This window comes from Nycticebus coucang, chromosome X (assembly GCF_027406575.1).
Source record: "Nycticebus coucang isolate mNycCou1 chromosome X, mNycCou1.pri, whole genome shotgun sequence".
Classification (NCBI taxonomy): domain Eukaryota; kingdom Metazoa; phylum Chordata; class Mammalia; order Primates; family Lorisidae; genus Nycticebus; species Nycticebus coucang.
The window spans coordinates 144,229,067-144,252,021 of NC_069804.1; the positions used below are offsets into that span (position 1 = coordinate 144,229,067).

The following is a 22,955-nucleotide window of genomic DNA, read 5'->3' on the forward strand; positions in this document are numbered from 1 at the left end:
GGATATTTCTATTTCTTGAGTACTGTAATGAAAACACTTGTATGTTTTCACATCTGTGATGCTACCCTTAGACTACCCTATATTCCTAGAAATTGACTTAGAAGTTACAAGGTGTGAAAAATTCTAAGGCTGTTAATGAAATTTGCATTCAGGAAAGGTTAAGTGTACACTTGCATCAGCACTAAGGAAGAGTGCTTCGTCTTCTAAACTCTCATCAACATTAATTATTGTCACTTTTTAAATCATTATGGACCTGATAGCTGAAAAATGGTATATTGCTTTGATTTGCATTTTATTGATTAGAAGCAAAACTGGACATTTTTCTTTCTTTTTTTTTTTTTTAGATAGTCTTGCTCAGGCTAGAGTACTGTGGCATCAGCCTAGTTTACAGCAACCTCAAACTCCAGGGTTCAAGCAATTCTCCAAACTCCTGAGTGCCTGGGATTAACAATGCCTGGCTAATTTTTCTATTTTTAATAGAAGCAGGGTCTCCTTGTTCCAGCTGGTCTTGAACTCCTGAGATCAAGTGATCCTCCTACCTTGGCCTCCTAGAGTATTAGTATTACAGGCATGAGCTACCATGCCCAGCCTGGACATTTTTCATATATCAATTAGCCCTTTGTATTTCTTTGTAAATTTTCTATTTATGTCTTTTCACTATTTTCCTAGAACATTCAGCTTTTTACAGTGATTGGTAAGAAGTCTTTACATATTAACCCTTTGTTGTACATTGCATATATATTTTTCCTAGTTTGACATTTGACTTTTAATGCTATTTATCTGTAATTGATTTTTTATATGTATTTTTAAATTTTTATCCAAATATACATACATATATATGTATGTGTTATATATATATATATATTTTTTTTTTTTTTTTGAGACAAGGTAATACTCTGTCACGTAGGCTAGAGCACAGTGGCTCCATCATAGCTCATTGCAACCAGTCTCAGGTAATCCTTCCAGCTCAGCCTCAGCCTCCCAAGTAGCTGGGCTTACAGGCGCTACCATGCCCAGCCAATTTTTTGTAATGTTTTCTAGAGATAGGGGGCGTCTCACTATGTTGCTAGACTGGTCTAAAGAACTCCTAGCCTCAAGCAGTCCTCTTGCCTTAGCCTCCCAAAGTGCTGGTATTACAAGCATGAGCCACCATGCCTGACCTTATTTTTTCATTTGTTTCTAACTTTGCTTTTCTGTTTAAAAGGCCTACCCCATCCCATGATCCTATGACTGTTCACTTATATGATATATATATATATATATATATATTTTGGTTATGATTCCTACACCTAGCACTTTAACACATTTAGAATTTACCTGGTGCATGATGTGAAGCAATCACCTAACATTTAAAAAAGTTTACCAGGGGCAGCGCCTGTGGCTCAAAGGAGTAGGGTGCCAGTCCCATATGCTGGAGGTGGTGGGTTCAAACCCAGCCCCAGCCAAAAAAAAATGCAATGCTATAGCTTTGGGCGGCACCTATGGCTCAAGGAGTTGGGCGCCAGCCCCATATACCAGAAGCGGTGGGTTCAAACCCGGCCCTGGCCAAAAACTGCAAAAAAAAAAAAAGTTTACCAATTGGTTGTTTTTTTTTTTTTTTTGTGGTTTTTGGCCGGGGCTAGGTTTGAACCTGCCACCTCCGGCATATGGGACCGGCGCCCTACTCCTTGAGCCACAGGGCCGCCCTTACCAATTGTTTAAGCACCATGTTTTGAATTATCTTTCTTTTCCCATTTTGTGCTGTGACTTTCACCACACACTAAAATGTTTATTCTAGGGTCTCTGTGTCTGGGCTGAATACTCTAGCTCTAGACTGATCTGTCAGTCTGTCCTTGCACAATACCATGCTATCTCAGTGACCATGGCCTTAGAATGCCTGTTAATATCTGGTGGGACATATCCTTTCTCATTGTTCTTTTTTTCAACATTTCCTTGAAATTATTCTCAATCATTTGTTTTTCTTGATGAACTTTAGAATTACTTTGTGATTATGATCAGAATTACATGAAATATATAAATTTGGAGTAAGTTATGTAAATGAGTCTGTCTTTTATTTAGGGACACATGTATCTCTCTCTACTTTCAGGCCTTTTCTTTGGGTTGAATCATAGGAAATTAGCAATGTCTGACCTTTTTGATATACTCAAACAGCAATGTGCTATGGTTCATCCCTTAGAAAAGCTGTTTTCTTCATAAAGACACTCTTTCTAAAAAAGATAGCTTCTTTATAAAATGGAAAAAGCTGTGGAAAGATGGAGTAGGAAGGAGGCTTTTATTTCATTCTTTAAAATCCTGGTACTAAGAATTTCTCTCATTGCCAGAGGCATCTCTCCAGTACTTTCTGCTGCCCTTTATAATTCAGTGTTATCCACAATACAGTAATAAACTATGTAAACCAAAATAAGATATACTAGATGTGAATATTTGGGGGTAATTCTGATGATCTTTTTCCTTGTGTAGGAACCTTTTAGATAATGCATAATAGAGCTGCAAGAGAAACTTTCAAATAAATGCGAAGTCATGATGGTTGTTTAAAAGAGGTAATTGTGGGGCTTGGCGCCTGTGGCTCAAGCGGCTAGGGTGCTAGCCACATACACCTGAGCTGGCGGGTTCAAATTCAGCCCGGGCCTGCCAAACAACGACAGCCGCAACCAAAAAATAGCTAGGCGTTGTGGGGTGCCTGTAGTCCCAGCTACTTGGGAGGCAGAGGCAGGAGAATCATGTAAGCCCAAGAGTTGGAGGTTGCTGTGAGCTGTGATGCCACAGCACTCTCCCCAGGGCAACAGCTTGAGACTGTGTCTCAAAAAAAAAAAAAGAGGTAATTGTGCTGTTTTCACAAAATATGATCAGCATCTAATTTTGAATAACAACATAAATGTCATCCAGAGATATAGGAAGTGAATTCTTACAGTTTCAGTCAAAGTGTTATTTTGCAAGGGTTAATAACATTCTAATACCTTGTCTACCAAATACAGTAGAACCTCAATAGTTGACCACCTCTCTGCATAGACCACCTCCTAAAGTTGACCACCTCTGAATGTTGACAAATGTATCACAGTCCCTTGGATGGTCAACTTACAGAAGTTCTACTGTATTTTTTTTTTTTAATTAACCACCAAGACAGAACCACAGGCTACTTTTAAATGCAAACATGGCATTGCCTTTTGTGGCCATTAGATGTCGCTGCAGAAAATGGAGAGTATCTTGAGAACTGTGAAGCTCAATGTTCCCTGTCTAGTTAACAACTTCATAATCCCTGCTTGAAATCATCTTCAGTTGGGAGGATAAAGGGCCTAGAAACAACAAGCTAACCCTAAAGTTGTTATTTTTGTTGTTGTTTTTCCTACAAAGCACACAATCCAAATTCACCAAGAAGAGAAAGCTTTAATAACAGTTGGCCTCCCCTGGAATAGGCGGGGTTTGCCAGAAGAATATGTAACAAGGCCCCTTTGCAGGGCCACCAGGCTGCTCTAACCTGAGCACACTTAATGGTAACATTTGCATTCCATTGGCTTTCCCCACTGCACCACCCCTTATGAAGCAAATCAATGGCAGATGTCTGTTGGGTAACCCAGCTGGGCAGGGGATTTTTCTCAGTCCCCACGCTGACTAGCTCCTTTGTCTGAATGTCTTATTCTCTTAATATGCTTTTCTACACACACACACACACACGCTGCCTGTTTAATAGCATATCAGGTTGGAACTCTTGGAACATTAATGACAATAATCAGAAGTCTTGTTTAACCAGCTGAGCCCTTCCTTCACCATGCTTACACTCAATTTTATTCCTTTGTTTTTTCTTGCCTGGCTGGCATGCTAGAGTATGGAGAGGTAAATAAATTATGCATGTGCATGTTTTGATAGAATTGTTTCCGGTGGTAAGAGGAGGTGGGTTGGCCCTGTGCACACATAGACTGAGGTACCCCCAACCTGATATGCTTTCATGGACCCCCCCCAAGACCACCCTGTCTGAAATCTCCTTCATACTTCAGTGCATTTCAGCTCAAGCTCATTCAGAGATAACTTGGCCTTTTTGTCTTTGTATCTCCCACAGCTGGCCCAGGGCCTGGCCCAGAAGAGACTGGCAGAATTTAGTGTATTGAGAGAACCAGTAGGAGGGGTAAAATATTGACAGACTTAAATTGATCTTACTCATCTCTGAACCCATAATAAGGATCAGGGAGTCCAGAGAACAATTTTCTCTAGAGAGGTTCATGTGGAAGAGAGAGGGAAACAGGCTGGGGAACACTGCACTGAAAATCCAGGGAGCAGCTGAGAACGTGGGAGCCTTGGAACCTGGTAGGGCTCCCGAAAGGATAAGTTGGGGCACAAGGTTGGTTCTCCCACAACTCTGCCTGACAACATCCCCTGTTGCCCATATTAGGTGTCTCCATTTCATCAAATATAAAACCAAGTGTCAGCCTGTTGCTTTATACCCCAGTGGACTTTGACCCCATCACAGCCACAAGGTAAGCAGGATTGGGCCAGGTCAGCATTTGAACTAAAATCACATAAGATGAAGGACAAAGGTGGTATCCAAGTGGCACAGATGACTGAGCAGAACACACATGGTTGGTGAATAAACAGAAGCCCCAGACTGCTCAAATAGAGCTGTCAGGTCTGACCACGATGCTTAATGCCTCAAGCTGCCTTTGCTGAATTAGACACAGTCACTTCATTCATTCCCTGTCTTGTGGTTTCTCATACTCAAACCTGTATCTTCAGCTCTGACTTCTCTCCTGAGCTCTGGTCCCACATTTCTCACAGCCTGCCAGACATTGCCATTTAGCTAATCATCCTTACTGTCACCACTGACTTAATATGTATCAAACTGACTTCTCCTTCCCCAATGCTTACTTCCCAGAATTTTCCATTTTGATACCATCATTACCCCGGATAACCCTGCTGGAAATCCAGAACTTGGCTTTGACTCTTCCCTTCCCCTTCCCCTTCCCCTTCACCCGGTCAACCTCAGGCCCAGTTGCTGCTTCATTCCTAACGCTCCGGCACTGCTCTTTTTGTTTTTTGTCATTGCCCACTACCCTGATCTAGGACCTTATAACAATAATCCTCTAGTTGGTCTCCAGGATTAACTGTAAAAATGATCATAAACGTTGAACACTAAGTATGTACTGGGCACTGTGCTAATAAGTTCATTACCTCATTTAAGCCATACAACAACCCTCTGAGGTGGGTATGTTACAGATGTGAAACTGAGTCACTGAAAGGTTCGGTAGCCTGTAAGTTCACCCATCCGGTAAGTGAGCTGGGATGGAAGCCCAGGCAGCTTGTCTCTAGGGTTATTGCTTATTTCACTCCCCTCCAGCCCAGCCCAGGGGCTTCTGCCAGACAAATTTTCTTGAGATCTGCCTGGGTAAGTTACGTCCTTGATTGCTCCTAGAGAACAAAGGCTGAGTCCCTTGGCCTGGCATGTTGTTTCCTTTTCCAATTTTGCCATCCTTGTGGCACAAAGGCCCTTTATATTAGGAGCTACAAAATCAAATGCCTGCAGAAACCTGGAAGTAACACAAAAAAGAGAATGTAGGAAAACTCAGATAGCACACACTCACCCCATAAAGAATAAGCTCTCAGAGGATGCATTCTGAGCCATCATCGCTTTCTAAAGCATTCTGGAGAGCTTAAACTTCACTGTGCTCACAAAATGTGATTAGCATCTAAAAACAAAAAGCAGAAAGGAATAAAGTGAGTCAGTGGCAAAGCTCTTTTCCAAAGGGTGAATGTCATTTAGAAATGTAGACCCAGTTTTCAAGGGAGCCTAAAATCCAGATTTGTGGGTAAAATCTCCTAATTTTTCCACAGTTGGCAAATAAAAATTGTTAACTACTGGCTGAGCTAAACAAAATGCACCCTTTTATAACCTTTGCTCTATTTAAGCCTTTGATTCTATCACAAGGATCTCCTTAGCCCCCTTTCCCGAGCCCTGAAGGCTAAGTGTATTTCACGTTCCAGTGCCCAGGCCTTTCTGTTCATACAGTCACCTCTGCCTAGAACATCTATCCCCATCTCCTAAAGGCTCAACTGAGGTTTGCCTCGGTGATGGCTGGATCTTCTGACCTACTATAGCACATTATCTTGCATTTGTTTGCTAAATGAGTTGCCTTTTCCCACCCTCAAAATGGTTATCCTATCTTGGTGGATAAAGGTAGATGTTTTGCCTTTGTAGAACCACAATGGGGGTGCTATTCTGACTACCTTTGGAGAGGATTCTGTTGTAGGAAAAACTGAGTTAACTAACAATATGTTCTGCCAATAATTGCTGACAACATGTTTTCACTGTCCTACCACCCCTGCTTCCAAGGGCACAGTGATTTTGTCCTAAGAATTTCCTGGGTGAATAACTCCCTTTACGTGTTAGCCTGTATGTGTGTGTCCCCTGATCCAGCCAGTTTCTTCTCCATAGCATTTCTCTCTGTACCCTGCCTTTTTCCATCTCAACCCCATTGCCCTGATGTCTCTTTCCTATCAAAGCCACCCCCTGAAGTCTTCTCTAATCTCCCGAAGCAGAAGATCTCTCCCTCCTGAATGCCCATAACTCACTCTTGCTATAGCTCTCTTGTGGCCCATGCCAGTACTTCCTTGTATTAGAATTTTTTGTGTCCCTCCCTGGCCCAGATTGCACATTCTCTGCATATAAGAAATATGTCTTACAGATTTGTATATCCCCGTGTTACAAAGCCTCATGGAGCAGGCACCTGATACTTGTTTAAAAGAAATGGATGACGTTCAGAGCCAGCTTAGGTGATTTCACTATCTGTGAGTACCAAATTGAACCTTGGCTGCCACTGAGCAAGCCCCAAATCCATGTAGTTGTACCTACCTGAGCTGAAGGTAAGAACACTCAAGACTATCCCCTCCTCAGCCTGCTGCTCTAGGAAAACCTTTGTTTGTTGTCTGTCTAAAACCACCTCTGCACATTGCTCTGAGAATGCACCATTTTCCATCTCCTACCTTAGCAGTTTCCTGCATCTGAGGGCAAACAGCTGTTAACATATCGAGATAGGCAAATATGCTAAAAGGACAGGGGAAAACTCTTGACACCAGTTTGACTGACAGCCCCCCTTCATTCCAGCTTCCCAGTGCTTTGTGTGGTTCCTGGAAGTGCTTGACAAATCATAGCATTGTCAGAGTTACACTGTTGTCCCTCAGTATCCACGGGGTATTGGTTCAGGACAACCCCGGGCCCTGAAAAGATGCCAAAATCCACTCGTGCTTAGTCCTGCCGTCAGCCCCACAGAACCTATGGATTCAAAAGGAATGGCTGGGTGTGGTGGCTCACACTTGTAATCCTCGCACTCTGAGGCCAAGGAGGGTAGATTGATTGAGCTCAGGAGTTCCAGACCAGCCTAAGCAAGAGCGAGTCTCCATCTCTACTAAAAATAGAAAAAATAGGCTTGGCGCCTATAGCTCAAGTGGCTAGGGTGCCAGCCACATACACCAGAGCTGGCAGGTTCAAATCCAGCCTGGTCCCGCCAAACAACAATGATAACTACAACCGAAAAATAGCCGGGCGTTGTGGTGGGTTCCTGTAGTCCCAGCTTTTGGGAGGCTGAGGCAAGAGAATCGCTTAAGCCCAGGAGTTGGAGGTTGCTGTGAGCTGTGACACCACAACATACTACCAAGGGTGACAGCTTGAGACTCTGTCTCAAAAAAAAAACAGAAAAAATAGCCAGGCATTACGGTGGGTACCTGTAATCCCAGCTACTCAGGAAGCTGAGGCCACAGGATTGCTTGAGCCCAAGAGACTGCGGTTACTGTGAGCTATGATGATGCCATGGCACTCTACCCAGGGCGATAGGGTGAGACTCTGTCTCAGAAAAAAAAAAGTCCAACCTGTATCTTTGTGGGTTTCACAGCCCAAGTGTGGTTGTGGATACAGAACCCACTCATATGTAGAGTTGACTCCATTTTTTTTTTTTTTGACTCCATTTGTTGAAAAATATCCACATATTAAGTGGACCACCACAATTCAAACTCATGATCTTCAAAGGTCAACCGTATCTGTTGGTTGGTTGCTTTGCATAAATGTGACCAGATCTAAATGAATATTTATAAATCCGCGCTCTCCTTTGGTGGGGAAACTTTTGTCAGGGATAAGGATGGGGATAAACCTTGTCAAGGAAGATGATGCTAGGAAAGCCTTCTCTGGGATGAAAAAATTATAATAAGGGCAGCACCTGTGGCTCAAAGGAGTAGGGTGCCGGCCCCATACGCTGGAGGTGGCGGGTTCAAACCCAGCCCTGGCCAAAAACTGCAAAAATAAAAAAAAATAATAATAATAGGTCACACCCATAGCTCAGTGGGTAGGGCGCCGGCCACATACACCAAGGCTGGTGGGTTCAAACCCAGCCCAGGCCAGCTAAAACAACAATGACAACTGCAACAACAACAAAAAAAATAGCCAGGCATTCTCTCAGGCACCTGTAGTCCCGGCTACTTGGGAGGCTGAGGCAAGAGAATCACTTAAGCCCAAGAGTTAGAGGTTGCTGTGAGCTGTGATGCCACTGCACTCTACCCAGGGTGACAGCTTGAGACTTTGTCTCAAAAACAAGTAAAATAATAATAACTACCATGTTTATCCACTTAATATGCACAGTTTCTTATCCCATTTAATCCTCTTTATTGACTCTATGAAATAAGTACTATTATTATTCCAATTTTATAAATGAGGAAACAAGGCCCAGAGGGTAAGTCACTTGCCCAATAGTGACATAGCTAGTAAGTGGTGGGGCTGGGACATGAACCTAGGTCTCTCCTTTCTCAGGCATTTCCTTTATCCACCAAGAGTAAGGGAATCATTCCCAGAGGCTTGTCTTAATCTGTTCAGGCTACTATAACAAAATACTGTAAACTAGGTGGGTCATAAACAACAAATTTCTTTATCACAGTTCTGGAGGCTGGGAGGTCCAAGATCAAGGCGGATTTTGTATCTGGTGAGGGCCCGCTTCCTGGTTCTTAGATGGTGCCTTCTCACTGTAACCTCACAGGATGGGAAGGGTAAGCTAGCCTTGGGGAGGTCTTTTTAGTAAGAACCCTAATCCTGTTCATGAGGGTTTTGTCTTGTGACCTAATCACCTTCCAAAGGCCATATGTCCTAAAACCATCACCTTGGAGATCAGGATTTCAACAGATAAAGTTTGTAAAAGCACAACATTCAGACTATAATAAGCCTGGATTTGGCCAGGGAATGGTTAACTCAGGGCGGGGGGGATGGGGGCCATCTTTGGAAAACTGGGCTGTCCAGGGGCTCGCTGTCCCTGGGAGCCTGGCAACAGAAGGCTGGCAGCTTTGACTCAAATTGTAATAGAGCATCAAGCCACAGGCATAGACACTTAGCAGCCATAGAGCTTTAGCCAGCCGTGAACTGACTACAGCTGCTCAGAGGAAAGCCCCACCACTAGCTCTCTCAGCCCTGGGGGGCAGCAGGAGCAAGGCCCCAGGAGGGGAGAGTAAACTGTTATCGTCAGAGTTTCAGGTTTTCTGCCTACTTTATCTGTCCTCAGTAGGAGTAGAGCTCTATTTTCCTAACAGAACCAAATGACCCACCTGAAAGTGTAAATACCACTGGGTTCTGAGCTCTCAGGGAAGTAGGAAAGAATGAACCTTACCTTTAGTTTGTTGCATTTTCAACTCCCTGCTGTCATCTTGCTTTTAGATCTGGCCCCTTTGCGGACTTTCTTTTGCCTAAGTGAGAAGCATTGCCTTGCCAGTCAGGAAAAAAAAAATGCTTTTTTAATCCAAGTAGATGTCTGGATATCCCTTAGGCAAGATGGCCTTGTTTGAGCATCATTATTATTAAAGCAAAGGGAAAGGAACATTCTCCCCTTTGTTTTTTCGGAAGGTGTAGCGTGCCCTAGATACTTTAGGGATGGCAGTTGTTGATCATGGCAGCAAAACTGTCCCTAGAGGGCAGGCAAAGAGGGAGTAAGGGAGGAGCCTTCCTAATTTCACTGAACCTAAAAGTCACTCTGCCCTTTTCTTCAGACCTGAACTGGCTTATTCCTTGGAAAAGAGAAAGGTCTGGATATCAAAGTGGCCACCCTAAGTAGGCTTCTTTGAGCTCCAGCTAAACAGTAACAGCATCTAAGATAGGAGCTTCTCATTCTCCCTCCTACCTGCCTCCTGCCCCCTTCAGAGTCAGAGTGAAGGGAGAGATAGGGGAGAGGGGAAAGAAGGTCCTAGAAAAGTCCTGATACCAATCAGGACAACCCCACAGCCACTATGAGCATTCATAGGAAGCGCGTGCTGTCAGAAGACACGAGTTTGCTTACTGCTCGCCTGGCTTCTAGACAGCTCTGGAAACAAAGCACCAGCTTTTGCCTCCTTTTTTCTACATAGCTATTCCTTATTTATTTTGATGGCTGTGTTCCTCTAAAGGCTGTAAAGAACAGACTAGCTCAATGGGTAAGACTGTGGCCTTTGAATCCCAGCCTCACTCCTGACTCCTGTGTGAACTTGGATACTCCACATAACCCCTGTGAGTCTCATCTCCCTCAAATGTAAAACATGGGGATAAACATAGTGCCTACCTCTTGTATCTGCAGAGAAGACTGAATTAGGTTAACGCAGATTCAGAGCCAGGTGCATAATAAATATCCTCAATAGCACCAAGGTGCCATGTTTATTGTCCTTGAAGCATTTCTTCAGAATCTCTGCATGGCATGGAAGGCCCAATTGGAGCTATAAAAGCCAGCTTAGGTGTGTTTCTATGTTTCCTATGATTACCATAAACACACAAATGAGCCAAGGTCACACAGCCGCCATAGACCCTCGATCTCTATAGCTAATGATGAGCAGGGATATGAGGGAGAGTCATTCTTTTGCTTGGTCAGTTTAACAGGCATTTTGTGAGAGGCTGCCATGTCCAAGCAGTGCAGACACGCATCTGTATATTGGAAGATGATAGTTTCCAGATGACGTTCCTATAAGTGAGTGCAGGCATCTGCCCCTGGGCATGGCGTGTCTGCAAGCTCCCCTGGGTCCCCTCGGTGTGAATGCCTCCCATCTTAGCAGCAGGCCCAAGAAATGACTTAGGTTCAGAAAGCCTTCATGGTGGGGGAAGAGAGCAAACAATAGCAGGTCAGTATTCAAGTCCAGCAGCCTTTTGGAATCTGTCATCTTCCAAATCCTTTCCTCCCACTCCCTCCTCAATCTCACTGACAGTCAAGGTGACACTCTAAAGGTAGCCACCACAGTGGCTGAGTGCAGTGACTCACACCTATAATTCTAGCACTCTGGGAGGCTGAAGACAGTAGATTGCTTGAGCTCAGGAGTTCAAGACCAGCCTGAGCAAAGCAAGACCCCATCTCTACTAAAAGTAGCAAAACTAGCCAGGTGTTATGGGCACCTATAGTCCCAGCTACTTGGGAGGCTGAGGCAAGAGAATCACTTAAACCCAAGAGTTTGAGGTTGCTGTGAGCTGTGATGCTACGGCACTCTATCAAGAGTGAAAAAGTGAGACTCTGTCTCAAAAAAAAAAAAAATAGAGTGATTATCAGCAAAGTGGCAAAATAGGAGTTTCCAGTACTCTTCCTCTCACAAAAATACCTATTTGAAAAACCATGCATGTGCAAAAGTGCTTTCACAAGAGTTAAGAACTCTATCTGTCACCCTCAGTAGAGTGCTGTAATGTCATAGCTCACAGCAACCTCTAACTCTTGGGCTCAAGCCTCCCAAGTAGCTGGGACTACAGGCCCCCACCAGAATGCCCAGCTATTTTTTAGAGACGGAGTCTCTTGCTCAGGCTCATTTCAAATTCCTGAGCTCAAGCGATCCATCCACCTTGGCATCCCAGACTTTGTGGGATACAGGCATGAGCCACCCCACCCAGCCAAGTTCATTTTTTTTCTTTCCTTCAATATGTGTTAAGCACCTATGCTGTGTGTTGGGCATATTGATGAGCTCTGGAGCTAAAACAATAAACACAGCAAATGTGATTGCTGCCATCACAGTGTTTACATCTGGGAAATGGAGCGCTTGCGGGTGGGAGTACCCATCAAAGAAATAATTATACGCTAAATCATTATAAACTGTGTTAAGTGCCATGAGTGGGGAAATCTGAATGGTCTTCCCTGAGGCAGTGATGTGTGTTCTGGTCAATAACACAGACTTAGCAAGGCAGAGGAAATGGCAGGTTTGAAATCCTAGAGGTAGGAAGGAACATGGAGTTGGGTCAGCAGTGTGGATTATGGGATCTGGAAAGGGACTTCAAGGTCATTTAGTTTCAGTATCCTCACTGGACATGTGAGGAAACTAAAGTTAAAGGAGCTACACGGCATGGCTGAGGCAGAGTGACAGGTGCTGCCATGTTGCAGAATCCAGTGTGCTCATCCTGGGAGCTGTGGGTCTGAACGAGACAGCTGCAGCATAGTTGTCCAGGTTGGTATAGAAGGAAGATTTGAATTCAGGTCCTGTGACTAACAGCAAATTTGGGCAGATGGTTTTACCTGTATTAGCTCATTTAATCTTGACAATAATTCTAGGAGGTAGGTGTTATTACCCCATTTTACAGATGAGGAAATTAAGGCTACAAAAGGTGAAGGCACTTGCGAAAAGTCACAGAGCTGGTGATTAGCAAAGTGGGGACTTCAAGCAGAACTATCCACAATGTGTTGTGAAGAGAGAAATTAAATAATAAGAATTTTTGTGTTTGGCATCTAAAAAGATTATACATTACATCCTGTAGGATTTTTTTTTTTTTTAAGACAGAGTCTTACTCTATCACCCTAGAGAGTAGAGTGCTATGGCATCATAGCCGATAGCAATCTCAAACTCTTGGGCTTGAATAAAACTCTTACCTCCGCCTCCCAAGTAGCTGGGACTACAGGCCTAAGACATTATGCCCCACTAGTTTTTTTTCTATATTTTAGTAGAGATGGGTCCAGCAGCCTTCTGGACCTCACTCTTGCTCAGAATGATCTTAAGCGCCTGTTGTCAAGCAATCCATCCACCTCAGCCTTCCAGAGTGCTAGGATTACAGACATTATGTAGGTCTCTTTTTTTATTATTAAATCATAGCTGTGTACATTAATGCAGTCATGGGGCACAACGTGCTGGTTTTATATACAATTTGACATATTTTCATCGCACTGGTTAACATAGCCTTCATGGCATTTTCTTAGTTATTGTGTTAAGACATTTATATTCTACATTTAGTAAGTTTCACATGTACCCTTGTAAAATGCACCGTAGGTGTGGTCCCACCAATTACCCTCCCTTCACCCATTCTCCCCCCTCCCTCCTCTCCCTTTCCCCATATTCTTGGCATTATGTAGGTCTTGACACACCACTTTTATAATTTGTGCATAAAATCTTATGTCAAAATGCTTATGAATATTCTAGTCCATTCCTGTACTGAATATGTTATGCATTCATCCAGCAAACCATCCCTTGAGGACCAGCCATGTGTCAGCTAGTTAAGGCACTAGATATATAGAAATTAACTAGACCCAGTCCTCACGGAGTGTTTGCCCCACTGGGAAAAAGAGACATGTAAATCAGACATGATTAGAAGGCCGGGCGCAGTGGCTCATGCCTGTAATTCTAGCACTCTGGGAGGCCGAGGTGGGTGGATTTGCTTGAGCTCATAAGTTTGAGACCAGTCTGAGGAAAAATGAGACCCCCGTCTCCACTAAAAACAGAAAAACTGGCTCAGCACTCGTAGCTCAGTAGTTAGGGTGCCAGCCACATACAACGGGGCTGGTGAGTTTGAACCCCACCTGGGCCAGCTAAATAACAATGACAACTGCAACAAAAAAATAGCCAGGCATCATGGCGGGCACCTGTAGTCCCAGTTACTTGGGAGGTTGAGGCAAGAGAATCACTTAAGCCCAAGAGTTTGAGGTTGCTGTGAGCTGTGATGCCACAGCACTCTACCAAGGGCGGCATAGTGAGATTTTGTCTCAAAAATAAAGTAAAGTAAAATAAAATAGCAAAACTGAGGCAAAAGGACTGCTTGAGCCCAAGTTGGAGGTTGCTGTGAGCTATGACACCATGACACTCTACCCAGGGCAACAGCTGGAAACTCTGTCTCAAGAACAACAACAACAAAACACAGACACACACACATGATTACAATTGTGAAAGAAGCCTCTTTGAAAGCATTGTCTCTATTCACTATCTCCAGTCATTCTCTTCCCATTCTCTCTTGATTCCTATCCAGTCAGACTTTGCCCTCATTACTTAATAGCAACTTCTTAGGGTAACCAGTAACCTTCGTGTCTCAAATCCAATGGTCAGGTCTCAGTCCCCATCTTACTTGGCCATCAGCAGCTCATTACTCCCTCCTCCTTGACACATGGCCTTCACTTGCCTTCCTGGACATCAGACCTTCCTGATTTTCCTCCTATTTCACTGGCTCCTCCTCCTCAGTCTTTGCTGGGTCTACTTTCCTCCAACCTCTCAATGTTGGAGTATCTACAGGCTCAAGACTTAAGTGATCTCACCAAGTCTCCTGACTTTAAATAATATCTGTGTGCTGATGACTCCCAAATTATGTCTCTAGCCCTGACCTTTCCCCTGAACTCCAGACTTGGCGTAGGTAACTTCCCCTCTCCATTTGAATGTCTAATGAGCATTGCACACAGTTGAGTTCCTCATGTCTCCACCTACCCTCAAAGAAACAAACAAAAAACCAACCTGCTTCTCCTAGTTTTCCCCATCCTGTTAATGCCATTTCCATCTACCCAGTTGCTCAGAACAGGAACTGGAGTCATCCTCGACTCTTCTTCTCACACCCTCATGTGGTCCACAGTCAATCCTGTTAACTCTACCTTCAGATTATATCCAGAATCTGACCACTGCTTCCCACCCCACCACTAGCATCCCAGGCCAAGCTACCATCATTTCTTGCCTAAATGATTGTAGTAATCTCCTAACCTGTCTCCATCCTTCCACCATTCCCTCTACCCTTGAGTCTTTCTCAACACAGCACCCAGAGTGATCGTGTTAAAATATAAATAAGATCTTGCTCCTCTTCTTGTTTTTTTTTTTTTTTTGCTTATTTGTTTTTTAGAGACTGAGTCTCACTTTACCACCCTCAGTAGAGTGCTGTTGCATGACAGCTTACAGCAACCTCCAACTCCTGGGCTTAGGCAATTCTCTTGCCTCAGCCTCCCAAGTAGCTGGGGCATCAGGTGCCCGCAACAACACCAGGCTATTTTTTTTGTTGCATCTTGGCCGGGGCCAATTTGAACCCATGACCCTCAGTATATGGAGCCAGCACCCTACTCACTGAGCCACAGGCACCACCCATGCTCCTCTTCTATTCAAAAAACCCTAGCATTTTCTTAGTTATTTTGCTAAGACCTTTACATTCCACATTTACTAATATACACAGCTATGATTTAATGAAAAAATAAATAAAATAAAACAAAAAACCCTAGCAACTCCTCCTCTCATTCAGTAAAAGCCAAAATGCTTACAGTGACCTTCGAGCCTTCTGTGATCTAGTCATGATTTATCTTTCTAAAGTCATAACCTATTACTCTATTTTCATTCCAGTCCTCCCACATTGGCCTCCTTGTTGCCTAACACCCCAGAGGTGTTCCTGCCTCAAGGCCTTCGCAGACATCTGTTCATCTTGCCTCCTCATTGTCCTCAGATCTTTATTCACAGGTCATCTTCTTGGTGAGGTCTTCTCTGACCACCTTAAAAAAAAAAAAAAACTTGAGCACTCCCCCCACACACACTCCCTCTTTTTCCTGCTTTTGTTTTCTCTACAGCACTTGCTACGTTTTAATTATGTGGTATAATTCACTTATTTATTTTATTTGTCTGCTCCTCCCTTGCAACTAGAATTTCAGCTCCATGGGAATAAGGACTTTTGTTTGGTTCACTGCTGTATTCTGAGTAGCTGACGCACAGTAGGTACTCAATAAAGATTTGAATAAGTGAAAAGTCTTCAGAGGGGATAATGGAGTACAAAAAAAGAGCTAAGGAGGACAGTCAGTACGACTGAAGTGAATAATGATTTTAATGCTGGAAAAGTTGTGAAGGGCCTTGTATGTCATTCTAAGATGCTTGGCTTTCATCCTATAGGTGGTAGAAAGTCAACAGAGGAGTCAGTGGGTCCGAATTGGAATCTTAGAAGTGCATTCTGGCTGCAGTGAGAAGGATGAATTAGAAAGGACAACAGTGGATCCCAGGCCAGACGCAGTGGCTTCACGCCTGTAATCCTACCACTCTGGGAGGCCAAGGCAGGTGGAGTGTGCTGGAGATCAGAAGTTTGAGACCAGCCTGAGCAAGAGCAACACCCCGTCTCTAGTAAAAATAGAAAAACTAAGGGCCAGGCACGGTGGCTCATACCTATAATCCTAGCTGTGATGCCACAGCACTCTACCAAGGGCAACAAAGTGAGACTGTGTCAGAAAGAAAGAAAGGAAGAAAGAAAGGGAAGGAAAGGAAGGGAAGGAAGAAAGAAAAACTAGCCAGGCATTGTGGCAGGCGCCTGTAGACCCAGTTACTTAGGAGGCTGAGGGAAGAGGATTGCTCAAGCCCAGGAATTTGAGGTTGCTGTGAGCTATGACTCCATGGCACTGGACCCAGGGTGATAGAGTAAGACTGTCTCAAAAAAAAAAAAATGTGGATCCCAGAAGCCAGTAAGAGACTGTTGCAGTAATATCCGCATGAGCTTATGGTAGCCTGAACTAAGGGAGTGGCTGTGGGGTTAGAGAGGAGGGACTGGATCTGAGAAATGCTGTACTTAGAAGATAGAATTGATAAGACTTAATGACTGCTTGGATGGGGCCGTAGGAGTAAGCAAAACCAGGAATCCCAGGTTTCTGTCTTGTAGCAGCTTGTTGAACACTGGGGCCATTTTACTGAGATAATGAACACAAAGTAAAGAATAAATTTGACACTCTCAAGGAGAAAGGCAACAATGAATTCTGAATGTGCCAAGTTTTTAGTTACCTGTATGCTATCCGGTGTGCTGTTTCCAGTGGGCAGTTTGAGTGCTTGAATTTGGAGATTAGTGGAAGGTCAGGGCTGAAGGTAAAGATTCAGGTGTTTCAAGCTATAGCTATGGTAAGACTTTTTAGAAAGGGTGTATAAATTGAGGAAAACAAAGAGTTGCCCTGGGTAGAGTGCTGTGACATCATAGCTCACAGCAACCTCAAACTCTTGGGTTTGAGCAATCCTCTTGCCTCAGCTTCCAGAGTAGCTGAGATTACAGGTGCCCGCCACAACACCAACTACTGAATATGTTTCATTTATTCAAGTTTTTGTTGAGCATTTACAATGTGCTAAGGCTACTGAAGATATACCAATGAACAAACAGACAAAAAATACCTCAGGCCAGGTTGGGTGGCTAATCTTAGCACTCTGGGAGGTCAAGGGGGGAGGAGCGCTTGAGCTCAGTGAGAGGTCAAAGACAGAAATAAAAATCATCCCAAGACGCAAAATGAAGGGAAAACATAATCCAGGTTCCTTATGGGCAATATTGACCTTTATTTCCATCCCAGTAAGGGTGAGCTGAGTTCGAGAAGAAAATCCGCACATGGGTAATGGTGGATGAGGGTTTTAAAGGTTGGAAGGGTGGAAGTTGGTACATTCCTTTTCCTGGGTGGACATCGGTCAGAAGGGTAGGGGTTGGCCCATTCACCTTTTGTAGGTGGGACATCCAATTTGGGTGGGTCGATTTTGTTTGGGTGCGTCCCTCCTTTTGACTCTATCACTCAGGAGTTCAGTACCAGCCTGAGCAACAGTGAGACCCCATATCTACTAAAAATAGAAAAGTTGGCTGGCATTGTGGTGGGTGCCTATAGTCCCAATTACTCAGGAGGCTGAGGCAGGAGGATTGCTTGAACCCAGGAGTTTGAGGTTGCTGTGAGCTCAGCTGACACCACAGCACTCTATACTGGGCAACAGAGTGAGACTCTGTCTCCAAAAAAATTTTTTTAAATAAATTCTTTTCTTTTTAAGGACAAAAAGTTAGTTTCTGAGATGGAGCATTTTGTGAATAACAGGGCTCAATCAAGAAAGTTGAGAAGGTGGCAAGGAAGTCCATGGGGTGACTGAGGAGAGGGTAGCCAAAGTTGTATAAAGGTGAGGATCTCTGACGGTGAGGTCTGGAAACGGCTCGTGGCAGGGATTGTCTTTGTAGATGCTGAAGTTACCTGAGATTATGGTGAAGCTGGGAGAGGGAGAACCGCCAGGTGTTACAGCCTTCGGTGAACATGATAGAAGCCAGGAGGTCAGGAGGTAGATGATAGCAGGACAAAGAGCACAGTTCAGTGACATGAGCCCTAGTTAAGCACTTTTGGTATGAGAGGGAAGGAGGCAGAAAAGTCTGCAAATAAAAAGTGAACTAGACAGATGTCACCATCACTCTGCTCCGTGACATCTGTGATGTGGAGAAATGAGCAGCTCCCTCTTAGGAGCTTCACAGAGGAGGAATCTGTTAAAACAAAGAAACTGGAGAACACTAAAAAAGGTCAAGGCCACAGAAGTGTGTTTATCATGTTCAGAAGCCATAGGTTGGGAGGAAATGTAAGTATGAAATCGAGTGTGTTCCCAATGCCTGCTTCCTTCCAGGCTAAAACAAAAATTTGAACGGAGTATTGTGATTCTATGGCATGTTAATATTTATTCTAAGCCCATGGAATAAGAAGAACCCTGCGGCAGCCATTCTCTGCCGTCAGCGTGGCCAGGACCATAGCACACATACTTCAAACCCTGCTTACTTTGACTCAGACATCTGTTTCCTGGTGTTTAAATCACCTCACCCAACCTTCTATGTCCTGCCAGGCTCAAAGCCCCTTCCTTCCCCACTGCGGAGGAGTAGACGTCCATTTCTCAGGAGCAGCGGACTGCTTCCGGCAGATAATGAAGACCCAGGGAATACTGGGGCTCTGGAATGGATTGACAGCCAACTTACTGAAGGTGAGACCAGTCTCTCCTATCTCTCTACCTCTCCTAATTCGACCCTCTTCCTTTGTCACCTCCCACCCCTGCCGCAGTTTGCATTAAAACCCCCTCCTGCACTAACAGTAGCACAGGGACTGTGAATGCAGGCTGGCTGTCAGCCTTGAAGAGAGGGGACCCTGTACAATGGCAAGGTATCTTATACCCCATCCAAGAAGAACTGAGCACTTAAGGTAGAGACTCATAATGTGGGGTTCACGGACCCCTAAGGGGAAGCTAACCCCATCCTAAAATTATATGCAAAAATGCGTGTGCGTGGTGTGTGTACACATCATGTCTATCACATTCCCGAAGAATTCCAAGACCATGAAAAGGGTTAAGAACTCTTAGACTATCCTTGTACTAACTGGCTTGTAAATGATTTCAGCCAGGGCCAGCGTATATTGACAAGTAGTGTGGAACTGTCCGCAGGCATATGAATGCAGACCCAGTGCTTCCCCAGGGCGTGTCCTTCTGTCACTCTGTCATTCCTCCCCTACCATACACACCATGGCAGCTTTCCTTTTGCCATCTTCCCTGATTCCAGAGAGTTACCATGTTGTATTGTTCACAGTGATTGTCTCAGTTACCCTGATCCAAGTTGATTGCAGACACATTGATGTTTTCTTTTTAAGAGTTTAACATGATTTTCATTTTATGTTTTAACAGGTAGTTCCATATTTTGGGGTTATGTTTAGCACCTTTGAGTTCTGCAAGAGAATCTGTCTTTACCGAAATGGTTACATTGTATCTCCTCTGAGCTATAAATTGACCCCAGGAGTGGATCAGAGTTTGCAGCCCCAGGAATTACGGGAATTAAAGAAGTTCTTCAAAACTGGAAAACTAAAGTCTAAAAAGCCAACTCTGTAAAATGGAGTGGAACTAGAAGTGCACGGACTAAAGGCATGTCACGGTCATAGATCAATGTAGCCTCTTAACTGGGCACTAGAGGAGGGGTGAGAGGCCACTCCTGTCTGCCGCTCTTGGCAATGACATGGTTTGGCATTATACCACTTCAGAGCTCCCAACGATGTCCCCATGAACACCTGTACCATGAGGTTTCCCAACACCACTGTGTCATGATGGCATTCCACCAGATTATAACCAAGACCTAATAGTAAAAAAATGTGCTCTTTACACTCCGAATAGAAACAAGACAGACACCAAAGCAAGGGCATTGCTGTGACACCTCAAAGCAACATGTAGTTAAAGTGGCTGAGTGCATACCACGTGGTGAGCCTAGCCCCAAGGTCACTCCCGGTCGATGCAAACAGGCACAGTCCAATGTCAGCCTAGTTTCACTCAGTCCTGACCTGAAGCTTCCCAGTATCACTGTTCTTAACTCATAACCTTTGCTGACTTCTGAGTGCACACACCACAGTGTAAATTATGACTTATCAGAAACTAAATGAAAATATTTAACATTTAAAAGCTGTTACTATTGGCTGGGTGCAGTGGCTCAAGCCTGTAATTCTAACACTCTGGAAGGCCGAGGCAGGTGGATTGCTTGAGCTCAGGAATTCCAGACCAGCCTGAGCAAGAGCAAGACCCTGTCTCTACTAAAAATAGAAAAACTCGCTTAGCATTCTGGCAGGCACCTGTAGTCCCAGCCACTCAGGAGGCTGAGGCAATAGGATCACTTGAGCCCAGGCATTTTAGATTGCTGTGAGCTATGCAGGCTTGGCACTCTAGCCTGGGGCAACAGAGTGAGACTGTGTCTCAAAAAAAAAAAAGTTATTGCTATCTTAATACAACCATCCTTCTTTGTTGAAATTTGAAGCATCCAAGGTCAGAATCCTGTGTTACAGGAAGGCAGTTTTTACTGTGATTGCTTAATTATGCACCCAATGGCATTATTTGGAATGAAGTCCTGTATAGTTCAAGCAGCCTGAATTCTCTGCCTTTGCAACTTGCTTTGCAAGCTTACCTTGAAGATAAATTATTTAATCAAGTTATTCTCACAAGATGTCCCAGTTGCCTAGAAAGGATCAAATGTAACATTTGGCACACGTACCAAAAACATGTGACTGATTAAAAACACTTTATTTGGCACACGTACCAAAACATATGACTGATTAAAAATACTTTGGGCTAAATATGTGTACTAATTTTTTTAATTTTATTTGATTTTATTTTTTTTGCAGTTTCTGGCCGGGACTGGGTTTGAACCCACCACCTTCAGCATATGGGGCTGGCGCCCTACCCATTTGAGCCACAGGCGCTGCCCCGAGTATGTGTACTAATTTTTTAAAAAACAAAATTTAGGATTATTCCACCTTGGGAATTCTATGTAAAGTTTATGTAACTGTACCTTTTGAATAGTGTCTATCTGTACTTTAAAAATATATTAATACCCTGGGCAGCACCTGTGGCTGTCGGTAAGGTGCCGGCCCCATATACTGAGGGTGGCGGGTTCAATCCCAGCCCCGGCTGAACTGCAACCAAAAAATAGTCGGGCGTTGTGGTGGGCGCCTATAGTCCCAGCTACTTGGGAGGCTGAGGCAGGAGAATCGCCTAAGCCCAGGAGTTGGAGGTTGCTGTGAGCTGTGTGATGCCATGGCACTCTACCGAGGACCATAAAGTGAAACTCTGTCTCTACAAAAAAAAAAAAAAGAAAAGAGGGTGGCGCCTGTGGCTCAGTCGGTAAGGTGCCGGCCCCATATACCGAGGGTGGCGGGTTCAGACCCGGCCCCGGCCAAACTGCAACCAAAAAATAGCCGGGCGTTGTGGTGGGCGCCTATAGTCCCAGCTACTTGGGAGGCTGAGGCAAGAGAATCGCTTAAGCCCAGGAGTTGGAGGTTGCTGTGAGCTGTGTGATGCCATGGCACTCTACCGTGGGCCATAAAGTGAGACTTTGTCTCTACAAAAAAAAAAAAGAAAAAAATATATATTAATACCCTGAACCCCATAAATGCATCAATGTACAAAGTTATGATTTAATAAAAATTATATATACATATATATATTAATAGGCCAGGCATGGTGTCTCATGCCTGTAATCCCAGCACTCTGGGATGCCAAGGCAGGTGGATCACTTGAGCTCACAAGTACGAGACCAACGGAGCAAGAGTGAGACTCCATCTCTAAAAACAGTGGGACGTTGTGGCGGGCACCTGTAGTCCCAGCAATTTGGGAAACTGAGGCAAGAAAATCGCTTGAGCCCCAAAGTTTGAGGTTGCTGTGAGCTATGATGTTACTGCATTCAATGGAGGCAAGAAAGTGAGACTCTGTCTCAAAAAAATAAAAAATAATAAAAAATGTATTAAGATCTAACATTAAGTTAAAGTTTCAGTATGTTGTAAGTATTTTTTCCTATTTTATTTTCCAAAGCAAAATGATATATCAGTTTCTTATCATTAATCTGAGTTATAATACTATGGTTAAATACACACTGGCCAAATTTTTAAACTCTCAGAACCTTGTCCTATTTAAATATACTAGAATAATTTACTTGTCTCACTGCTATGGCAGACTGTTTTACCAGGAATGGAAGTTAACAAGCACATGAAAATCTCATCTGTAGTCCAATCTGGTAGAGTTTGAGGGGCAGAAAATTCTTCACCCGGAGTGAATATTCATATGTGTTACTTTTCATTTTCCTTGAAACAAAGAACTTCAAAAGGTTCTCAAAATTGAAATAAAACATTTTTTTACTTTTATTCTTTTTTTTTTTTTTTTACTGAATCTAAAATCCTAATCTCAGGTTATTTACATCATAGTAGTATTTTCTATATATTGTACAAGTATTATGAAACAGATAGCTAAGCTCTTGCCACTGTCACACATAGGAATGTTTTCTGAGCTATAGTTTTGATTTTTTTCAATAAATTAAGTGAGAAAAAGGTTATGCCTCATTTTTCTAATTTTGGAACAACTCTAAAACTAGTTCTGTTTCTAAAATAAACTTACAACTGTTTTTATTCCCTTGGTGGTGTGAGGGCACAAAAGACAGATAAGGTCCCCACCTTCTTGGAGCTTATGATCTAGTGAGGGTAGCAGTCAGTAAACAGGTAAATGAATTAAATAAGTTAGGT

The 22,955-nt window shown here is 43.6% G+C and overlaps 1 protein-coding gene across 1 annotated transcript in view; it reads left to right on the plus strand.

Annotated features, from left to right (window-relative positions):
* SLC25A43 (solute carrier family 25 member 43) overlaps positions 1–21,493 on the plus strand; it is a 37,569-nt gene extending 16,076 nt beyond the window's left edge. Inside the window, exons 4-5 of the mRNA XM_053580983.1 lie at positions 18,766–18,900; positions 19,591–21,493. Coding sequence (XP_053436958.1) covers positions 18,766–18,900; positions 19,591–19,791 — 336 coding nt within the window. The 3' untranslated portion in view covers positions 19,792–21,493. The remainder of the gene's footprint in view (positions 1–18,765; positions 18,901–19,590) is intronic.
* The last annotated feature ends 1,462 nt before the right edge of the window (positions 21,494–22,955 follow it).